The 22830-nt window shown below is 37.3% G+C and overlaps 2 protein-coding genes across 3 annotated transcripts in view; one reads left to right on the forward strand and one right to left on the reverse strand.

The window, feature by feature from the left end:
* MYH7B (myosin heavy chain 7B) overlaps window positions 1–14187 on the forward strand; it is a 54407-nt gene extending 40220 nt beyond the window's left edge. For both annotated transcript variants that reach the window (XM_070941658.1, XM_070941659.1), the window contains 15 exons: window positions 1897–2286; window positions 3306–3432; window positions 4334–4452; window positions 5327–5523; window positions 5793–6142; window positions 7741–7865; window positions 8777–8892; window positions 9774–9966; window positions 10497–10700; window positions 10810–10935; window positions 11312–11482; window positions 11805–11909; window positions 12990–13085; window positions 13479–13613; window positions 14080–14187. In XM_070941658.1, coding sequence (XP_070797759.1) covers window positions 1897–2286; window positions 3306–3432; window positions 4334–4452; window positions 5327–5523; window positions 5793–6142; window positions 7741–7865; window positions 8777–8892; window positions 9774–9966; window positions 10497–10700; window positions 10810–10935; window positions 11312–11482; window positions 11805–11909; window positions 12990–13085; window positions 13479–13613; window positions 14080–14091 — 2466 coding nt within the window. In that variant the 3' untranslated portion in view covers window positions 14092–14187. The remainder of the gene's footprint in view (window positions 1–1896; window positions 2287–3305; window positions 3433–4333; window positions 4453–5326; window positions 5524–5792; window positions 6143–7740; window positions 7866–8776; window positions 8893–9773; window positions 9967–10496; window positions 10701–10809; window positions 10936–11311; window positions 11483–11804; window positions 11910–12989; window positions 13086–13478; window positions 13614–14079) is intronic.
* A 360-nt stretch (window positions 14188–14547) lies between these two features.
* The window catches only part of TRPC4AP (transient receptor potential cation channel subfamily C member 4 associated protein), a 34711-nt gene continuing 26428 nt past the window's right edge, over window positions 14548–22830 (reverse strand). Inside the window, exons 14-19 of the mRNA XM_070941661.1 lie at window positions 22546–22636; window positions 21849–21989; window positions 21634–21742; window positions 21066–21178; window positions 20330–20536; window positions 14548–17746 (exon numbers count right to left, since the gene is read on the reverse strand). Coding sequence (XP_070797762.1) covers window positions 17609–17746; window positions 20330–20536; window positions 21066–21178; window positions 21634–21742; window positions 21849–21989; window positions 22546–22636 — 799 coding nt within the window. The 3' untranslated portion in view covers window positions 14548–17608. The remainder of the gene's footprint in view (window positions 17747–20329; window positions 20537–21065; window positions 21179–21633; window positions 21743–21848; window positions 21990–22545; window positions 22637–22830) is intronic.

Consider the following 22830-nt stretch of genomic DNA (forward strand, 5'->3'; position numbering starts at 1 on the left):
GGGTTACTTCAAGGGTTTCCATAGTACCATAATTTCTATTCTTAGTCCCTCAAAAGCAGTCTGAAGATAGTTTTTTTCTTTTGCTGATCTTGCAAGACTGAAAACAATGAGAAAAGGACTGCTTATCTTCCTCAATCAGCTGTTCGTCCGAAAGGGGAAAACAATACCTCAACCCTACTCCATACAAGAGAAATAAAATAAATTATGAGAACCTTCCTCTGTCCCTATTTAATGCTTTTATGTTAAACCTGATTATATACCAATAATCTGATCAATTATTATAAGAGGAGCTGCAAAACTCTGAAGCCACTTTTCCCCATGAAAGACTTACTAGGACTGAAGAGTCCTTGGTGCTTGTGCACTGATGATTTTACCTAGTTTGATAATAAACATCTGCAAGAAAACAACAAGCTCAGAGAGCACCAAGGACTCTCTGACTCAACCTTGAACTATAAATATTCTTTTCTATCAGTACCTACTAGCACTGATGAACTTCAGAATCTGGAGTCATGAAGAACGGAAACAAAATATAATTTTGTTCTAGATTTGGGACATACAGTTGGTAATCAGACTCTATATCTTGACTTAGTTATCTTCAGCAATCCTTCATTGTGTGAATGACATCAAAAATTTATTGAACAAATGACTCTTCCTATCTTGAAGGGACACGGTGGCTCAGTGGGCTAAGACACTGAGCTTGTCGATTGAAAGATCGGCAGTTCAGCGGTTCAGATCTCTAGTGCCGCGTAATGGGATGAGCTTCCATTACTTGTCCCAGCTTCTACCAACCTAGCAGTTCGAAAGCACATAAAAAATGCAAGTAGAAAAATAGGGACCACCTTTGGTGGGAAGGTAACAGTGTTTAGTCATGCTGGCCACATGGCCACGGAGACGTCTTTGGACAGTGCTGGCTCTTCGACTTTGAAACTGAGATGAGCACTGCCCCCTAGAGTCAGGAATGACTAGCACAGGGGTGAAATGCTCCTGGTTCAGACTGGATCGCCTGATCCGGTATCGATGATGGGTGGTGGTTTGGAGAACGGGTAGCAAAAATCCCTGTGCCCCCCGCCCCATGCCCAGCTAAGCTGCGCGATCATCCAAGACTTTTTTTTTACTTTTAAAAGCATTTTTTGGCCGAAGAGGTTGTAGAAAAAATGCTTTTAAAAGTTAAAAAAAAAAAACCTCTGATGATTGCACGGCTCAGCTGGGATCATCAGAGGCTTTTAAAAGCATTTTTTCTACAACCTCTTCAGACGAAAAAATGCTTTTAAAAGTAAAAAAAAAAAAAGTTGGCCACGCCCACCATCACATTACCTCCCCCCCCACCACCACTACCAAGCCATACCCACAGAACTGGTAGTAACAAATTTTACATTTCACCACTGGACTAGCACATATGTGCAAGGGGAATCTTTACCTTACCTTGTTTAGTTTCAGTTTGCAGGAGCCACAGCCATCATAACAAATGGTGAGAGATTCAGAAAGTTGCACTTCAGCAACACCTGGAAGGTTCCCTTCCCAGGCATATTGTCATGAATAAAAAGAGACATTAACTGGAAAGGGAGCAATGAAAATGGGATTACAGTAGCAACAGTAACAGGGTACCATGGCTTTCATTGGAACAAAATTGATTCATTGGAACAAAATAATACAATTGAAAGAAAAGTTGAAGTATTCCCCTCTCTCCACCATATTATTTGTGGCAAAAGTCAAAATGGGTAAACATTCCATGTAGCTAATGAGGATTTTTAAGTAGTATACTCTAAATATTCTGGTCATCTAGGGTTAATGTGATCCATATGTTGGTGAAAGTCAAGGTAGAAAAGGTATAAGCAACGCTGGCAGAAACTGGACAGATTGTTCTGGTAGTTTCTATCATTTGTTATCTCCTTACAGGCTCGAATTGAGGAGCTGGAAGAGGAGCTTGAGGCAGAACGAGCTGCCAGAGCCAAAGTGGAGAAGCAAAGAGCTGAAGTAGCTCACGAGCTGGAAGAGCTGAGCGAGCGGCTTGAAGAGGCAGGTGGTGCCACAGCCTGCCAAATAGAGCTGAACAAGAAACGTGAAGCAGAGTTCTTGAAGTTACGCAGGGACCTGGAAGAAGCCACCTTGCAGCATGAGTCAACTGCTGCCACCCTGCGCAAGAAGCATGCTGACTCAGCGGCTGAACTGGGGGAGCAGATTGACAACTTGCAGCGTGTCAAACAAAAGCTAGAAAAGGAGAAGAGTGAATTGAAGATGGAAGTGGATGATCTAGCTTCCAACATTGAGTACCTCACAAAGAACAAGGTGAATGGTTGAGTCATGTGGAATTCTATTAAAACTTATTGTTTGTGTATTAATGGATGGCAGGGGAGAGTTATTGTGTGGTACATGTCTCGTATAAGAGCTATCAGTATGGTGAAGAGTTTATTCCTCCCACAGTTGCTACTTTGGGCTTTGTGTCAACCCTTTGCACTATGCTAGTTCTTGCTTTTCTGCTTAGACCAATCTTTCTCAAGCTTGGCAACTTTAAAACTCTCCAAATTCCCCAGCCAATCATGACGGTTGACACAGTCCCTTTGGAACTGGCTACATGTGAAGACATACATTATTCTAAGAATATATAGGTACTTTTGAAATGTTAAAAAGCTTACCTTTTGTTGAAAAGACAAAGTATTGAGAAAATTTGTCTTCTCTTATCAAGTTTCTAGATTTAATGGCTGTAAAAACAACAACAACCCAGCAGACCTGGTAAAAAAAGTGTCATAATAGTTAAATAATCTCAGAATACAAACTGAAAAAAGATTTTGGCTCAACATAATTTTAGCCAGAAATAAATTTTAACTAGATTTTAGCTAGAAATAAATCTGTTTTTGTTTTTTTTTTAAACATCAATTGACATTAATTGTAGAAATTACCAAAATTAATTTTTCCTAATAAAGAATTGTTACGATAAAAAAAGATGACAGTCTTCCCTCAGTTTGGAAGTACAGATAATATTTATTTAATGCAGAAATCAGGTACTATATTTCAATAACTGTTCTTCCCACTTTCTGTATGCCTTAGCTTCACTGCATTCCAGTAGTATCTTTTACTGATCAGGACTCTGAATGACTGATGGAAAAAAACAGTAGCTAAATCTTCTTAGGATGCCTCATAGATCCCAGTTTTGCATTCAGTTGGGAAGCTAACAAACCTACCATATGAATATCACACCAAAGCCTGAACCTTGGAGTAGAATTCTTAATCTAGACTGGACCTATTCCTTGATTATTTAATTCTTAGACAATTCCAGGATGTATCCAAACCTTTTCTTCCTGTTACAGGCAAATGCTGAGAAACTCTGCCGGACATATGAGGATCAGCTAAGTGAAGCCAAATCAAAAGTGGATGAGCTCCAGCGTCAGCTGGCTGAAGTGAGCACCCAGCGTGGGAGATTGCAGACTGAAAGTGGTATGTTATAGAAACACTTTAAAGACCCTGGGAAAAGACTAAGCTGTCAAATCTATCAGAGCTGTTTTTACCCTTGAGTAGCACCAGAAATGGGTCTCCTCAAGATGAAATCAATCTAGTAATATAGCATAGATCATTGATATCTTATGGCTTATGAAAGAACTAAAGATGCTGCAGAACATTGAGGAAATGTGATTTGGTACAAAAAAACAAACAAACAAAACAGGGAATTTGAGCAATTCCAGAAGTGGGTAGAAGAGGGAATTTCAGCCACTGTGATCTGTCATGGAAATGCTACCTTTTGAAATTATCAGAGGTATATGAATGTTGTTCTCTCTTGAATGTATGATTAGCAGAAGTTGTGGAGAAATCTTTGTGTATTGGATTTGAGCATAATGTGTGGTTTCTCAGCCATAGAATGGCTCACTGATGGAGGTTTTTAGGGGAGAAAATTGTATAAAATACGATTGCCGGCCATCTTGGCCAGCATGATTAATAATGAAAACTATTGTATTTCATTAACCTCTGGGAGGGCATATAAATTACCCACATTTGCTGTAATTGTTTCATTAACCTTTCTTAATGATTAGTTAAGAAAAGATGAATTATTAACTGATCTGACAGCATACTCATAAATCCCGGGATGATAACAGCAAACATGGCAGAGTAACCAAGAACCATGTACAATATAAGAACAGCTTTGGTTCCATATCAACTATTTTCACTTTCTTGAAAAGATACAGCTTTCAGTTTTTCTGTTGAACTCACAGTATATCCAATGGAATTCAGGACCAATCCTGAAATTTACTGTGTCTATCTAAGATACCAAAGAAATTGAAAGCTATGAATACTATGATGGAAAATTTGATCATGATATGTATTTTTTTTTTTACAAAATCAGGTGAACTTAGTCGGCTCCTTGAAGAGAAAGAATCTCTTATAAACCAGCTGAGTCGGGGCAAAACTTCCTTTACCCAAACCATTGAGGAACTCAAAAGGCAGCTAGAAGAAGAGACCAAGGTGATTATTTAAACATATAGATATTAGATCTGTGGTAATGAGCAGCTGATTTTCCTGGATTCAGACTGGTGTTGTTAAAAACCAGGCCAAATCTCAGAGTATATGAATTAAGCAATAAAATGAAGGGTTTCTGTCTAGATATAGTATATTTTTACTCCATTACTAAAGCTGTATACTACTTTGAAATTTAAGAATGGGGATTTCTGAACAGATTGTACAACTTGAGGAAGATTTGCAATCTTGCCTTGTCATTTTAGAAATTGTTTTGCATAGCCACATTAAAACACTATAGATTCTGATTGCTTACCACATATGCACTTATTTTTCTCCTTTGCTGATATCATTCACATGATTTTTAGTGAGTAAGCAAGAATCAGCAATTCTTGATGAGACAAAATGGGTCTATAAACATTGGGCAGGTGCCTTCTCATCTCAAAGCCAAGATATAGAATAGCCAAATTCTCATTGGTCTGAAAATGTGGAAGGAAAAAAAAAACCAAGAGTTAAAAAATTACAGTGTTTTTTTAATTGTATGCTTCCCAAAGTCATATTTTGGGATATGGGTGATTATATAAATGTGAAACAAATATGTGAACAGCTAGGTATATGCATGGTCTTTGATTTCTGTGTTCAGCAGAAACCAGATCTGTGTACTGTACACATCCATATTCTTCTCATGAACCATGGCTATCCTAACAAATAATTACCTTCATAGAGTTATTATGGGAGTGGGCAGCATATACATACAATAAATAGGCAGCAGCAAGCCAGGCCTCAATGCTAGTCAAATCCCTTTTTTATTTGGCATGGAGAGAGTTGGAAGCTTGATAAAGAATTGATTTTATTTTAATCCCAACAATTTTCAACTTTTCAGTCCAAGAATGCTTTGGCTCATGCTTTGCAAGCATCCCGCCATGACTGTGACCTTCTGCGGGAACAGTATGAAGAGGAGGTGGAAGCCAAAGGGGAGCTCCAGCGCTCTTTGTCCAAGGCCAATGCTGAAGTGGCCCAATGGAGGACCAAATATGAAACAGATGCCATCCAGAGAACAGAGGAATTAGAGGAAGCCAAGTGAGTTCCTGCAATAGTCATTCACACTAAATATATTCTGGGAAACAAAATTCTATGATAGAGGGAAGCACTTTGGTATCACAGTGATGCCTATTAACATTTTTGCAGTGATGTCTATTAACATTTTTGCAGTGAAAGCTGGGGAAAATTCCATATTAGGACTTGTTGCAGGACACCATGCAATGGAAGTAGTAGGGTTTTTGAAGTTTTGTCTCCAGTGTGTGCACCAATACCTTCCCTATCTAACCAGGATGATTGGCAAATTTCAGGAAGAAGCTGGCCATCCGTCTACAAGAGGCAGAGGAGGCTGTGGAAGCAGCCCATGCCAAATGTTCATCTCTGGAGAAAACCAAGCATCGTCTTCAGACTGAAATAGAGGATCTGTCCATTGACCTGGAGAGAGCTAACTCAGCTGCCGCTGCTTTGGACAAGAAACAACGCGGTTTTGACAGGATCATTGCTGAGTGGAAACAGAAATATGAGGAAACACAAGCAGATCTGGAATCTTCTCAGAAAGAGTCCCGTAGCCTGAGCACAGAACTTTTCAAGCTCAAGAATGCCTATGAAGAGTCCCTGGAGAATCTAGAGACTCTCAAGCGTGAGAACAAGAATCTGCAAGGTATCAACAAGGCTGTATCACTTTTAAATGGCACAGTATAACTTTTTAATAATTATCCTTAAGGCAGAAGCAGAAATGTAGAACAAGGCCAGAAGATAGAAATAGTAGAAGAAATAAATCAGCTTTCTAACATACTTTTTGTAAAGTGAGCCAATATGTTTATCCATACCTAATTCAGCATGGCTCAGGATTTTGATTTATACATTCAATTCTAGGTCATTTATTACTTGACTGTATGAATTGGCTTCTATACAAGAAGGCAGAGAAAAGTTTAAAACAAAGATGGTTCTTTTTGAGGTGATTTTGAGGTGATTTGCTTTCTGAAAAATAGTGGAAAATTGTCCTTTTGCAAATTGAAAGTGTATAGACATATTTCTGTGGTACAATTTCAGGGGGAAGGCTGCAAAGATGGGATTGGGAGAGATTACAGGTGGATTGTCCATTAAATACCATATTTTTTGGAATATAAAATGCACCTTTTCCCCCAAAAAAGAGGGTGAAAATCTGGGTGCATCTTATACTCCGAACGTAGCCCTGCCCAGTTTCTCAAACAGAGGTTTCAGATGCTGAAAAAAGCATCAGAAACAGAGCTTCAGAGGCTTTTTTTTTTCTGAAGCTCTGTTTTGGAGGCTTTCAGAAGCAGGAATTTTTTTTTTTTCTGAAACAGTGTTTCAGAAGTTTCAGAGGCAGAAAAAAAAGAAAAAAAAAAAAGCAAGGCACAGAGCTCACAACCAAGGAACCTGTTGCTAAAATTCACCTCTGGGAACAGCTGATTGAGGGTATTGCAGGAGGCTGATCCACCTGCCAATCAGCTTTTTTCTTATTTTCCTCCCCAAAAACTAAGGTGCGTCTTATACTCAGGTGTGTCTTATACTCCGAAAAATACGGTAGATAAATAAATAGATAATCTATTTATCCCAACCAGTTAATCAAAAAATGAGTAGAAAATTGATAGGCCAGTATTTTTAAAAATGTGTAAGTCTGAGATCAATATTGTAGCTCCATAATATGTTGGATAATGTTAGACTGATGTTCTGTTCCCAGATAACCATGTCACCTTGGAACAGTTGCCATCTCTAGATGGGTATAATTCATAGGACTTTAAATAAAAGGAGAAATGCTTTGCGCTCCTTGGAGCAAGTTGTGTGTGCATGAAAATCTTACATTCAACCAACTATATAAGACCAACCCAGCCAATAAACCTAATATTCAGAGTTTTAGAATAAGTATTTTACTCTATTTCCCTTTTTTGATGTGACTTTTGACTGCTTTTTCCTAGACATTAATAATTATTAAGGAAAACACTTAGATATACTAGTTTGGTGATTGTTTAAGTGACTCTATTAATACAAAATGTACAAATACAGGTAGGAATAAATGGTAGTATTCTATAAACCAGTGAATGGAGCATAATGTAATCAAAACCTTCTATTACCCCTAATGACGTGAGATTGATCTGATGGGATAACTGAGTTTAACCTTATAGGCTAGAAGTTAAATTTGATTCCGAATATAATAGAGAATGCAAACAATAGGTGGGGGTTACCCAGGTTTCCATATTACAAATAAATGTATAATATTTGTTCTGGTCTCTTCAGAGGAGATAATGGACCTAACTGATCAAATTAGCATGAGTGGAAAAACCATCCATGAACTTGAGAAACTGAAGAAAGGCTTGGAAACTGAAAAGAGTGACATCCAAGCAGCCTTAGAGGAAGCTGAGGTAAGCTCTTGAATGATTGTGATAAGCCTTGTTATTATTTAAACTTGATATATCAGCAGATATTATGCTTTACTTGGTTTGGATTTAACATGTTGAACATATTCAATGCTGTGATCTGTAAACCATGGATTATGATTTAACATAGTATGTGAACCAGCTTGTTGTGCCATAGTCAATAAATATTTAAATGTGCTCTATATACCAAGCAATATGAGTAGTATCCAAATCACTTCTCAACTACAATGGAGGCTGCAAAGAATTGGGTGTGAAGGGAATAGTGTAATATGAGGTAAAAATGAAATAGGAATTGACGGAACTGTGAAAGTGTACATTGGCTTGTATAAACATAATGAAGAGTAAGTGGCTTGCTTTTACATCAACCAGTTTGTTCAGCAAGTCATGTTTTTTTTTTTTTTAAAAAAAATATGATTTAAGTAGAGCAATTATCAAATTGTCCAAGAACAATAGTCTGGCTGTTGCCTTTTGCTACTTGTTCCATGTATCTTTGATCCAGTATTTAAAACCCAATAAATAAAACTACAGTAGAAGCAGGCCATTTATCTGGGTCTGGCATGGCATCTAGAGCTCAGAAAAATGTATTTCTAGATTTTCCAAAAGATCTCCAAATGCCTGAGAACTATTGGATATTATAAAGATGTTTGCCTAATTCACAGATAATATGGTGTCCAGTTGTTTGGACTTTAATTTTAATTTAATTTTCATCAATCACAACCATAGCTTTGTCAATGGAAGTCATTATGAGAATTGATCTCTTTAAAAAATAGAAAAAAATTAAAAAGGAAGACAACGATCAGAAATGTTGATAGTAATCCATAATCAGGATATAGCACATTGAAGGAAAGCGAACATCTGTTGAGATTTATCAATATTTTTATTTTTTGTGACTTAAGGGAGCCCTGGAACATGAGGAGAGCAAGACGCTGCGCATCCAATTGGAGCTGTCCCAGATCAAAGCTGATGTTGATAGGAAGCTGGCAGAAAAAGATGAAGAGTTTGAAAATTTAAGGTAGAAATATGACATATTGGAGAATCTGTAATATACTTTATGGGATGAATTGTAGTGGTATTATCTTCTGAGATTTTCATGACAAGTGAGGAAATCTACTTTCAGAGGCATTGTTGAAAAAGCAAGGCCACATTGATGGTTCAGTGTTACTGGGCTAATGAATTAAATCATCATCTTCTTTTAATGATCCCATAATCCCTTGCTCATGTCCTGAGAATGGATGATGGTCGGATTCCGAAAGATCTCCTGTATGGAGAATTAGTGCAAAGAAAGCACCTCAGAGGGAGACCACAGCTGCGATATAAGGATATCTGCAAGAGGGACCTAAAGGCCCTGGGAATGGACATTAACAACTGGGAAACCTTGACCTCCAATCGTTCAGCTTGGAGGCTAAAGATGCAGCATGGCCTTCTCCAATTCGAAGAGACACTTGTTCTGCAGGCTGAAGCAAAGAGGCAGTCCCGGAACCAGCGAAATCTGCAGGCTGGGCAGGGGACAGAATGTATCTGCCCTCAGTGTGGAAGGGATTGCCACTCTCAAATTGGCCTTTTTAGTCACACTATATGCTGTTTTAGGACCTCTTTCCAGAGCACGATACCATAGTCTTTTGAAACTGAAGGATGCCAATGAATCTCTTGCAGGGTGGAGTCTAGGCAACTGAATGGAGCCGAGTATTTACTGGCTGGATGCCCTTCCTTCGCTAATGTGGAGTTTTGTTCAGCAGATATATTCTCATTGTGCCCAGAGAGAAAAATATCTGCCTTTACCTAGGACTGAACTGACAGCCTCCTTATTGCGAGGCGAGAGCTCCACCTCTAGGCCACCGCACCACTCAGGCTAATGAATTAAATGCCTCATACTAAAACACTTTTTTCTTACAGGCGTAATCATCAGAGAACCATGGATTCTATGCAGGCCTCATTGGATGCTGAAGCCAAAGCCAGAAATGAGGCTACCAGGTTGCGAAAGAAAATGGAGGGAGATCTCAATGAGATGGAGATCCAGCTGAGTCATGCCAATCGCCAGGCTGCTGAGTCTCAGAAACTGGTGCGGCAGCTCCAATCCCAATTGAAGGTCTGTCTTAATCATTTTTGAAGTAAATGTAATCTATCGGCCAGCCAGGGCTCTCTTTCCCAATCTTCTCAATGATTATCACCTTATATTAAAAGGTGGCACTTTTATTTGGAAGTATCATGTGTTATTATTTTTCTGTTTTCAAGGGCTGCAGAGAATGCAAAACGTTGTGCAGGATAGCAACTGTGGGATAGAAGTAAAACTGTTGGCATTTTTTTTTCCTATGGGGAATTAGTTTCTCTCCTCAGGCTGGATTTATTAGCTAGGAACTTAATGTACTGTTAAGAATGTTATTTCGGTCCCAAGAAGCTAAGTGCAATAGAAGGTCAGGCGTTTGTCATGAGATAGTGTGATTTTGGGACACTCTGGTGGCTGGAAATCTTTATATGGCCCAAAAGCTGCAGGTTGCTCTTTCTTTGTGTTCACTATTGGGAATCATTGTTTGACATCTTTAGCGGTTTGCTGAGTTTTGCAAAACAACTTTTATTTTTTCTTGTGTTAAAACTGACTTCTCTTGATACAACCCATAGGATTTGCAGATTGAGCTGGATGACACTCTACGCTATAACGATGATCTGAAGGAGCAGGCAGGTGCCTTGGAGAGGCGTAACAACCTATTGCTGGCTGAAGTGGAAGAGCTGCGGGCATCCTTGGAACAGGCAGAACGTGGAAGGAAATTGGCTGAACAGGAGCTTATAGAAGCAACAGAAAGAGTCAATCTATTACACACCCAGGTGAGCTGGAGAATGTAATTTCAAGCAGGATAACAACTATTGGAATCAGTTCAAGATGGGAAGCAAAAGTGGGAGCATTTTCATGGTTTACTGTTTTCTTCCCAACCAGAACACAAGCCTAATTAATCAGAAGAAGAAGATGGAGACAGACATTTCACAGCTGAGCACTGAAGTGGAAGAGGCAGTGCAAGAATGTCGAAATGCTGAAGAGAAGGCTAAAAAAGCCATCACTGATGTAAGGGGCCTAAAGAGTAGGGGGTGGGAATATTGTGAGGGCTACACTGATTTTTCATCTAGGGCTTAGGCCTTTATTGGTGTGGCAGTTTCCTTCCCCAGTATTTCCCAGAATTCTTTTATATGGAGCTTGATAGCAAATACACAATGAAAATGGGTATTTGAGTAGCATCTAGCAACTTTTGTTAATGGGGGAACTCAACATTTGACAATATCTACCGGTAATATCTGGCAGCAGGATCAGTTACTAGTACTGACCTTGTAAGCCATTTTATCTCAAGCTAGCGCCCTCCAGATCAGATAGCTGTAATTTTCATAATCAGTCACAGTAGCTAGTTTTAATGCTACATGAATGTTTTGGCTGTTGTCCCTATCAGGCAGCCATGATGGCAGAGGAACTGAAGAAAGAACAAGATACAAGTGCCCATCTGGAACGGATGAAAAAAAATATGGAACAGACAATCAAAGACCTACAAATGAGGCTGGATGAAGCCGAGCAGATTGCCCTTAAAGGGGGCAAGAAGCAGATTCAGAAACTGGAAGCCAGGGTTTGTATTTCAGAGAACATCTACTTTTTCTGGCAAGAACCTAATTTCTTGTGGATTATGCGGCCAATGTTCCCAATAAAACTAGACATGATGGGTTATTAAAATTTTGGATTCAGTGAAGTCTGAAACCATTTAAAGTTAAATAAAATCATATTCGCAAGGCTCTGCTGTAGAGGCAATAATCCCTCATCATGTTGTAGTCCATTAATATCCTACGTAGATTTCCAGTGCTTTGTGAAGCATGACAAACAATATAGTTCTTTGTTTTCTGAGGCAAGGAAGAAGGCAAAAGAACTTAACTGTAATGTTTGGTCTTATTCAGGTACGAGAACTAGAAGGTGACCTGGATTTAGAACAGAAGAAGAATGCAGAGAGCCAGAAGGGCATTCGCAAGTATGAGCGAAGAGTCAAAGAATTGACTTATCAGGTACAAGTTTCATCATCTTCATGTTGAATCGTCAGATCCATTTTCATTAACACACAGGGTGAAACCAACAAACACGTAGGGGGAGCATTATACAAAAGTGAAACTTCCCTTTTTGCCTGCAGATATTCCACCATTTTAGCAGTAATTCAAAGTTCTTCAGGAGATAGCAAACACCAAGATTGCTTCATTTGGAATGAGAGCAAGAAGTATTGTCCTCACTCTAATTTAGATTTGTGATTTTATTTCACAGACAAAACTGATAGGCATCATATCATGTCATCACTTTGGCTACATGATTATCAATTGGTTTGCACAGCAAACAAGATCAATTCTCCTTTAAAGCAATTGACCAAAACACCTAAGTTTGAGTAAATAGTACAAGAAACCAAGAGTTAGGCTAGAGATCTTTCACAAAATTCTCTTATTGTATTCCCAAATCAAACTATATTTTTCCCATTTCATCTTCTCCAGTACATTTCTATCAATTAAAGGATAGCTCAGTAATAGGAATCAAATTTGAATACTTTGCTCAAAATAGCAATAGCAATAGCACTTAGATTTATATACCATTTCACAGTGCTTTACAGCCCTAAGTGCTTTACAGAGTCAGCATATTGCCCCCAATAATCTGGGTCCTAAATGGGCACCTATGTATTTATAGAAAAATCAGGAAAGAGGAGGACATATTTCCAACAAGTGAAAGAGCGCTTCAGAAATATCTTCTATAGAATATGAGTAGAATCTCAGTTTAACTGCACAATTAGAGGGAGGGTATGTCTATTAAATCCAACTATCTGTTAAACTTTTTGCATTAAATCCAAATATACACCCTTTGAATGAATTTATTTGTGTAATTACATAACTGATGTAAAATGACATCACTTGCAATAAAACAAAACCTCAATTTAATGGATGAGAGGGGGTGGAGTTAAAATGAAAAAAAAAAGCCCATTATTTTGGAAATCCACTAAACTAGGGATAAACCATATCACATTTATCAGAAAACTCACCCTTTTATACAGTCATGTGGTAGTAGTAACATATATGGGATGAACCAAATATCTGATTATTACATTTCAGACTGAAGAGGACCGGAAGAACCTGGCACGAATGCAGGAACTGATTGACAAATTGCAGAGCAAAGTCAAGAGCTACAAGCGACAGTTTGAGGAGGCAGTAAGTAGGGATTCCAGCACTTTAAAAGGCATCAAAATGTTAGTCCTAGTCAATTCCAGTTTCCTTTGATTCTGTAATAACCCTTAATGGTCTATTTGTGTCCGCATTACTCCTGTGCCATAACTCTAATTTAAAAATACAATTCAAAAATGACATTTTAGAAATACAGACTTCTCCAACGTACTAAGGAAGACCAACTCCCTTGGCTCTACACCTTATCTACCTTATCTCGCTGGATTACACAGGCATTAGTTTCCCTACTGCTATCAAAAATATGCCAAAACTTTTGTGTGCCTAGAACATTGATTGCCATAATTTCCCAGTCATTCAGTCTAGCCATGAATCTTTCCCATATCTGGTTCCACTACATCAAATTCCATCTTCTATTCATAGGAGCTACAAGCCAACTCCAACCTGGTCAAATACCGCAAAGTGCAACATGAGCTTGATGATGCTGAGGAACGAGCAGATATTGCAGAGACACAAGTGAACAAGCTGCGTACTCGCACTAGGGAAATTCCTCTAAAGGTGAGAACAATATTGCCTGAGGTAAAGCATGGTAATTATCTCCCCACCAGTCTCATTTCTTAATGGATAAATTGTTGGGGGAACACACATTAGCTCTTTATGTGATGTTATTTCATTGGCTCCACTAAAGGCTACTCAGCCATAATTGATGTATAAATCAGGGAATAGACAGGAGGAAGGATGGCTAAGACACAGGGCATGAGAAAGATTAATGTGTTCTCTGTTTTTGCTTGCTTAGTCAAAAATAATTGTCTCCAAGCATGAAAACATAATGCATCACAGGGTTTGAGCTTTCAACAATGTAATGTGTAATCAGAATACAATAATTATAAACATCATTGTATTCTGATGTGGAAGATCCAAGCCACAAAACAATGGAAAATACTTTTCACAAAAGAGGGAGATGGGGCTCTGAGAAGCTATCTGTAGCAATCAAATCTGATAACTTTTTTTTTATTGTTAACAGCATGAAGAATAAGAAACTCCAGTATAACGTATCTTCGATGAATATGTCTATGTAATGGCTGCAACAGTCATTTCTGTCTCTGTAGTGAATAAACTCTAGTGCTCATGATGGAAAGTGTGTAACTTTTTTTGAGAATATTCAACTGTAGAATGTCTTCCTATGAGGCTTTTTAAAAATGTCTTACATCTTATTTACGGACAAACCTCAAATGTGGAAAGAGTCTGGCAGCATCTTTCGAGATTAACATTAAAATAAAGCATTTTATGACTTGCATAAAAAAAAAATAATCTCTGGTGTAACCAGACTTTCAGAATCTGGCTATCACAGCCTAACACAACTCTCTTGCTACAATGATGAACATTCAACAGTCTCAGAGACCTGCTGCTATAGATAAATTCCTGATTGATCTACCTTTTTTTACAAACAAGCTCCAACTGCAGTTCTTTGAATGATATTTCTCGAGTCATGTTTTAAAATAGAATTCTTTATTCCATTTAATACATTTATGTTGTGTTAGTAAGTCAGTATTAATCTGGGCAGCATGAACATTAATTTGTGTGAAATAATTAAAATGTCCAGAAACATTTGCTGGCTAGGGGAGTCACCTTTTTGCCACAAAACAGTTGCATTCCTTCAGCGATTTCCCATTTTTTCCCCAGCCACATTTAAATGTGATTTGCCAGTTATTGCTCCTCGACACAATTTATATTTAATCCAAGGCTACTGTAGTTTCTCATCATACACAAAGAAGATCTACAGCAGTAGCTGTGGAAGAGGAACGTGGGCAATCAGGTTTCCCTATAAGGAACCAAAAGGCCAATAATGCACCCTGAGCCAAAACCTCCAACCCAACTCTTTGGAATTGACTACACTGAAAAGCCAGAAATAAATACACAGCATGATAGGTAAATCATCCTCAGAGTAGCTAAGTGTTTTTTTTAGTGAGAGCAGTCTCACTGAAAGCCAAATTGATTAGTAAAAAGAAGGATGGTCATTCAAAGGCAAGACATATGTATGAATTAGGTACTTAGAATTCATTTTTGTAGACTATGGCCATACTGTGCTGATGTTTCAATTCTAATCAAAAGGAACCCACAGGCATTTGAGTCTTGAATGTTTACTACAATTATAGAGTCACTACAATGACCTAGGATTGAGAGTGAGGTTGTCGTAGAAGCAACTAACTCTCTCAAAACTTGTCCCAAACTAAAATTCTTGAATGACATTCTCCAAAGGCATCAGATGTATAACGGAGTACAGGACCACTGGGGAAGCCAGTTTAAACATACCCTTAAGAACTTCCTTTAAAGCAAGATACATGATTTACTGCAAAGTTTCCATTTTATTTCTGACAAGCCATAAAGGATAAAACAATAGGGATAACCTTAATAAAGTGCTGTTTTGTTCAGGTAATAGATTCACAATTAGACAATTACGGAGCAGTCAGGCTTTCTTGACAGGGCTCTTATCATTAAAAAAAGTGGATGCTGTCTTTTCCTCAGTAAATACCTTAATAATTTTGTATGCAACTCAACCACAAGAGATCTGTTATTTCTATTACTTTTGCCTAAAAATAAGGTGCAATAGCGCATGCAGAGCAAATGCGAATGGGGAAATAGCTGATCAACTACTGGTATATCTTACTTTCAAGTATTGTAGGTTTCATGGAGATTTCTTGCTATTACATTTCTAATTACATTTCTAATGGCCAATTCTAATCAAAACTTTATCCTTTGAAGGATAAATATTTATCAAGGTATCTTCTTGATATTTTTAACTTGAGGCTTTTCAGGGATCTATTCTGTTTAAGGTAAACTGCTATAAATTGTAAATGCATCTAAAAGAATAGTTGAAAGTTTAAGGACAAAAAAGGCTGTTCTAATGCTTCATAAATTCCATTAAGTGCCTGAGCACAATGTTGTAATGAAGCTTTTATTAAAAAAAAAAGTTTCTGGAATCAAACACCAACTGTCTTCCAACTAACTTGTTTAAACACTGGCAGTTACAACAGCAAGTTCCATATTTACTGAATAATTCACCCCATATGAAATACAAGTATCAGTAGTAGATTAGACAACTTCCAGTTACTATTACACATTAGGAACAATACATATTATATATATTGTTCTGGTGTGTGGGCACATACACATCAGAAAGGATGGTGCTAATTCTGTCATTTTAGCTGATGTCTATGTTTCCAGATTGCAAATTGTACACCTTTCTGTTCAACAGTAGGTTTTACATTCAGCAAAAGCAATACAGTATTGTGGAAGAAAACTCCATTTGCATTGTTTATTAACAAAATGGCCAGACTGCAGAATTTAGAAAAAAAATGTACAAATTTTTAATTTATTTGCTCTCCTTTCCTTTTTTGTCTATTAGATTTACAGATACAATCAAATGGAACAATAAAAAGAAAAGAAAAAGGATATGAAAAGGAGATTTGAAAGCATTGTAAAATTGTTAAAATGTTTCAAAAATATTTTGATATAAATCTATATATTAGACTAATATTTAATCTTTTTAGGAGTGGTTAAATTCACATTTCTTAAATCAGGCAGAAATTATTGTATTCTTTAATTTACAATTTGATTCATACTGGTTACTGTTAATTATTTCATGAAAAGCTAATTTTAATATTCTGAAAACTATACATAGATTTATATCAATATCATTTGGAAATTTGTTTGGTTAATTTTACAAAGCTTGTAAGTAAAATCTTTCAATTTCCTTTGTGTTCTTTTAAGTCTTCCTTGTTTTTCCACTGATTGTATCTGTAAACCTAATAAACAAGCAAGCAAACAAATAAGGACAGGGAAAAAAGCCAACTACTTCCATCACTGCAATATATACCTGTTCTAGACAGCACTGTAAAAGTCCATTGAAGACAAATCCACAGACCAGAGAGAGATACTTCTGAATGTAATAATACAGTGAACCAAAGAGGAGAATGGGACAGTTTAGTAGGAAACATTTCTAAAATCATTTGCAGAGAAAAAGGACACGCCATCATTTTTACGTATTTAAAAGTGAATTGCACACACAATCCTCTTGAAATGCAAAACAAAGAAAAAGATGTGAAAAATCAGGAGTCACCTTTTTGTGATGACTTAAGAGTGGCTGGTATACCTTAGATGTGCTCATAAAACCAGCTTGTTTCAATGACATAGGAAATTACCTCTCCTTTTAACTTCTAATTTGGGTTACCGGAAGGAAAATCACAGCTAACCCTTGCATATTGGAAAGATCCCACCTACCAAGCTCAAAGGCTTCTAGTCATAATGAGCATGGAAAAGTGGACTTTTTTGCAGACAATTCCAAACAGTATGCAGATTTCCCTGAATATGTGATGCCTTTCAAGTTTGTGAAATCCTGCTCTTTAAAGAGGGCGGTGGGGCAAGGGGAGAAAATACATTAAGATAGTAATATTCCATAGTTCCAAGTTTGTGCACACAGCATATCCCTGAAAATCCAACGTCTGCAAGTTTCCCTCTGAGGTATTGTCCACTGGAAGTGAGAACCGGTGGTGTTACTCTTCGGTGAAGTCTCTGTCAATCTCCATGTACGCCTCATCAATGTAGCTAGCTATGGCACAAGGTGATGTCTGATCCGTACTAAGCAGAACAGACACAGTCTCTTTCCAATAGGAAAAACTAATACATGAACTCTGTGAAGGGAAAAGAAAGAAAAGTAAGCACAAACAAAACAAATGTCTCTGGACTATAGCTTGCTAGTAGTACAAATGGGGTTCTATATGCTCTTGAAAAGGATCTGGAAGCTTCAGCTAGTTCAAAATATGGCAGCCCGCCTAGTTTTATGCAAGTCAGATTTGCATATGTGCCATCTCTCTTGCAGGAATTGCATGGATTGTGGATTTGCTTCTGGATCCAATTCAAAGTGCTGGTTATTACCTTTAAAGCCCTACTTGGCTCGGGGTTGAGGTTATTTGAAGGGCTATATTTTCCCAGTTACATCAGGGTATAGTGGGGAAGCAGGATATTTTACAGGTCACCCTCAGTTAAGGAGGTCTACCTAATGGGGCCAAGAAAAGAGCCTTTTCTGTGATAGCTCGCTCTCTGTGGAACATGACCTCTGAAGAGATAAGACTGGCCTCCACCTTGATATTCTTCCGAAAGGCCTGAAAACCTTAATTTGCCAACGGGCCTGGGAACCCATCAAATGGTTTGTTTTTCTGTTGCCAGGGGAGTGCGGGATATTGTATTTGGTGCTTTTTCCCTGTTAAGCTGTCTGGAGTCTATATGAGTGAATTGGGCAGTCATCTAAATTTCCTAAATAAATACATACTTTAACATGCCATCAACATCTCATTGCTAGTATTTGAAGGTGCCACTAAATATTTTGAGTTGATATTGTAGTACATGTGCAATTGCCCCCACCCCCGCCACAACAGTAATGAAAAATGCTCTGTAGAAATGTTTAGCCCCTTTTTGAAGGGAAGTGTTGAAGGGTTATTTTGAGGTACAACAGATGTAGGAACTGTTAAAACATAACCCACCAAACTGATCTCGGGCCTCCAAAAGTCCATTAAAAATTGGATCAAAAATTAGCAATTTGCCACCAAATGTTTGGAGACTCAATCTTGTTAGGTTGGGGTGTTACAGGAATTCATCAACAATTCATCACCCTACTCTTAACCTGATCTCCAAGAAAACCAGATGCTATAGAGAATCCAGATCAAAACACTTTCACGTATACATTAACCCAGGGAGCAGGGCACTGGTGTAGTTTAGAGCAATTTCAAGATCTTTATTGACTGAGTTTGCACAATCAAAACTTGCTTTGGGCTTTGTTTCTTCTCTTACCTGTGGAAACCTACAGTGGGAAGCTGCAATATTACTATACCTACCACATAAAATTTAATGCCTAAAAATGGTATATATTTTGCCAAAATATCATCCCATGGGGGAAAAAATGTTTTATTCATTAGGGATCACAGAACTTAATTTATCTTTTAAGGTGCTGCAGAGTTACAAATTTTGAGAACCCCTGGTGTAACCCATTCTACATTAGGAATATTTTACACCCTGATGATACAGATATTGCCAGAGAATTTGGTCCAGTAGACAAAATAGACTAAAAATGGTTGAGAAAATACAGGGGTACAAAAGAAAAATGAAGCAAGAGTGAATTGAAACCCTGAAAGCTTGCTAGGTTATCCTATGTATGTAGGTGACTAAATAAGAAATTATTTGCCACATGTTTAGCAGATTTTGACTGATGTCATATTTTTAGTTAGTTTATGTAACATTCTGGGCCAAGAAAAGCTAATTTTGGTAGTACCTAAATTAAATATCCAACGCTAAATAAATCTGCTCATTTTACAGAACATACATGTTATATTAAATAATCAGGAAAGCTTAATTTTCTGGCCAATGAAAATCCTACATTCTTTTTTGAGTCATCCATTTCATGTACTATATTTTATACTCTTGTAAAGCTATTTCCTTTATTACAGAAAGAAATAGGCTTTTAGGTTTGACATTCTGGATGCAGTATTGGTTTGAAATGGAAGCACAAAAAGTCCATCCCGGTAAGAATATCACACACAAATGTGTCTGTATGGTTGCACTGGAATATTTAGTCTAAGAGTTCAATTACCAGAATTCTCAATACAATCATTTTAATTAGTTTAGGATGCATGAATTTTATTATCAAATATTTTGGAATTGTTTATATCATACCATAATGCATTCTGAAATGTGGCTTTCATTAATAACCATCTTTGGTGGAAGATTGCTATGTGCTAATGCTGATCACTGCACAACATAAAGGACCTTGTTCTTGAAGACAGAAATGGGTTGTTCCCTTGCAAAGAACACACAGATTGTACAGACATTTTCTAATGAAGCAGCATTTTCCTACAGCTAAAACAGTAAAACTATTTGTATTAAGCACAAACTTTTATAATGCAGCAATTCTGCTTTGAAAAAGTCCGCAGTAAACATTCGCTTGAATAAAGTACCAGAATGTTCCTATATCTGTTCAGGCTTACAAGCAAGAAACACTACAAAAACAATGAGTATTTTCCATTGTTGAAAGCTCAAACAAGATATTTTAATTTATTTTCACTTCGTATGTCGGTGAAATACAGCCCGCCATGCTAGGCATTACCATTATACTACATTCTTCATGATTTAACATGTTTTATTCCATCAAAACCTTTCTCCTCTCCTCTGCATCACAATTTTAAAACACAAATATCTGCAAGGAACTTAGGTTGCAGGCTTACATTTTCTAAACAGGTGCTGTCCTTGTCCTTATTGAGGTAATGCTGCTGCCAAAAACGAAGAAGACTATGAAAATTGTTCAGTATGAAACCAGGATATTTCTTCGTATATTCCATCTCTTGAAGGGTACGCAGATAGAATGGAAGCTTGTCTTTTCTTCGAGCTAACATTAAGATAACTAGACTTGTGTTCAGACAACTTACATTTTCCTAAAGTTGAAAAAAAGAATCAAGATGAGAAACCATATTGTTAGTTATTCTACAGAATACAATCGACAAAGTATAAAATATCTGTCAGCGTTCCAGAAAACCCCAACTCCGAGTAAAGACGCGGAAGCAAGCATTTTCCAAAGTTCTCTTTACTAGAATAGGTAAACTGGCACATCTGGGAAAACCCAAATCTGAAAAGCCCGGGTTTTCCCTCAGTAAATCAAAACCCCCAAAACCATTCCCTCACTCCCCAATCGATCACATGCTCCAATCAACGTCCGTCCCATCTTGACCCAGCCCCCTGACCACTCCTTCTCCAGATGCTGGATCGCCCTGTCCTTGACCGACAGGAAGAACGCTATTATGTCTACTAACAATCCCTCTCCTTAATCCCCCCTCCTACTTTCCCACACACATGAGGAGATGGCAGCATTGAAGCTTCCGGCCTAATATGGCTTTCAAAGCTGACAATATCATTTTATAAATCAATATAGACATAGATTCCTGAAATCCAATTGCCATATATTACCTGGGTCAGTGTTTGTACATGAATAATATTAATGAGTCGGAAAAGAAAGGACATTCTCATGGACATCTGTGACATGTATGATAATAGGCGGCATTCAGACAAGACTTCTGCAACTACAAAAAAGGAAGTGTGTTACATTTAAAATGATGAGTCCTGAATGAGTTATAATTCCGAAAAGGCGGGGGGGGGGGAGCACTGTTAATATGACTTCAATTCATAACTGGTTGGAAATATTGGTTGTAATAGAAGTGCTTTTCAGAATGATAATTTTGGCCTCTTCAAAGAAAACCTGGCATTAGCCAGTGCGGTATCAATGATGGGAACTGATGGTATTTAGACAAGGGGTACTTGTTTCCTATGGCCCAACTATACAAACCTTGATTGCACAATGGCCAGTAAAATTGTTGGTTATATTGGAATATTTGCTTCAAGGAAGATATCACTGTTCATCAGCATTTAAACAGATTAATGATCTCAAAGTATTTCCAAGTTGTACAGGTAAGCTGCAAAAGGACATATTTGTGCAGATTTTTAATGTTATTCCTTGGCCTCAAAAAAATTATTTTACCTTTAATATCTGACTGGCTCTCAAATCGATCCAGGGACAAAGTAATACAACGAACCAACATGTTGGAATCAACCAGTGAACTGTTGATTTGATTCAAAAATATCTGAAACTAAAATATTGGAATCATTAGGCTTTATCAAGAATACTATGTACAAATAAATAAACAAACATAATGCTAAAATTGTATAAAAGGGATTCTAGGATTTTAGTTTTACCTTTTCATCTGAATTGATGTACTTATTAAATCTCCTGAAAGCATCTATGTTGAATTTCATCAGCTCTCCCAGAAGATCAAAATAACTTTGAAGCACATCTCGTGATTTGCATTCACTGTCAACAATGCAGTACAGAATATGCTGGCAAAATTAAACAGACTGTTACTATAAGTTCAAGATATTATATTTTGTATTACAATAACAACAGCAACAGCACTTAGACTTATATACTGCTTCACAGTGCTTTACAGCCCTTTCTAAGCAGTTTAAAGAGTCAGCATATTTCCCCCGACAATCTAGGTCCTCATTTTACCAACCTCGGAAGGATGGAAGGCTGAGTCAACCTTGAGCCGGTGAGAATTGAATTGGCAAACTGCTGGCAGTTTATAGTCAGCAGAATTAGCCTGCAATACTGCATTCTAACCACTGTACTATCATGGTTCTTAGAATACAATTAATAATATAGTAACATGACATTAAAATCAAACATATACTTAGCAACAAGATTTTTTTGTTACATACTACAAAAATGTTTCATTACTTGAGAAATTATTAAAATTAATAATGTACACTTGTATTTTCAAAGATACAAAACCAGAATAAATTACAAACATTCATACATATTCATAATAGTTTTCTGGTAAAGTTTAAAAATTAATTTCTTGAATACTGATGCTAAAGCATATATTTAAATTACCTCTAAAAGCCCTCTTTTTAGCAAGAACATCTGATCTGCATAGGAAGTAGCACCTCGTAAGAAACTTTCAACTGCTCTTGCTTGCCAAAACCTGGTAAAACAGAAGAAAATTAAGCATATGTTCTTTCATTCTCCATTAAACACATAACCAGCACAAAACAAAAATAACTTTTTTATTCATGCTTAGACGGAATGTATAATTCTTCTTTGGAAGAATTTGGAAACAGGAAGAGGAAAAAGACCAATGAAAATACTTAAATTTTCAATCTTAGGCCATTGTGTGGA

This window comes from Pituophis catenifer, unplaced genomic scaffold, assembly GCF_029215685.1.
Source record: "Pituophis catenifer annectens isolate HBS135680 unplaced genomic scaffold, rPitCat1.0.hap2 SCAF_3, whole genome shotgun sequence".
Lineage (NCBI taxonomy): Eukaryota > Metazoa > Chordata > Lepidosauria > Squamata > Colubridae > Pituophis > Pituophis catenifer.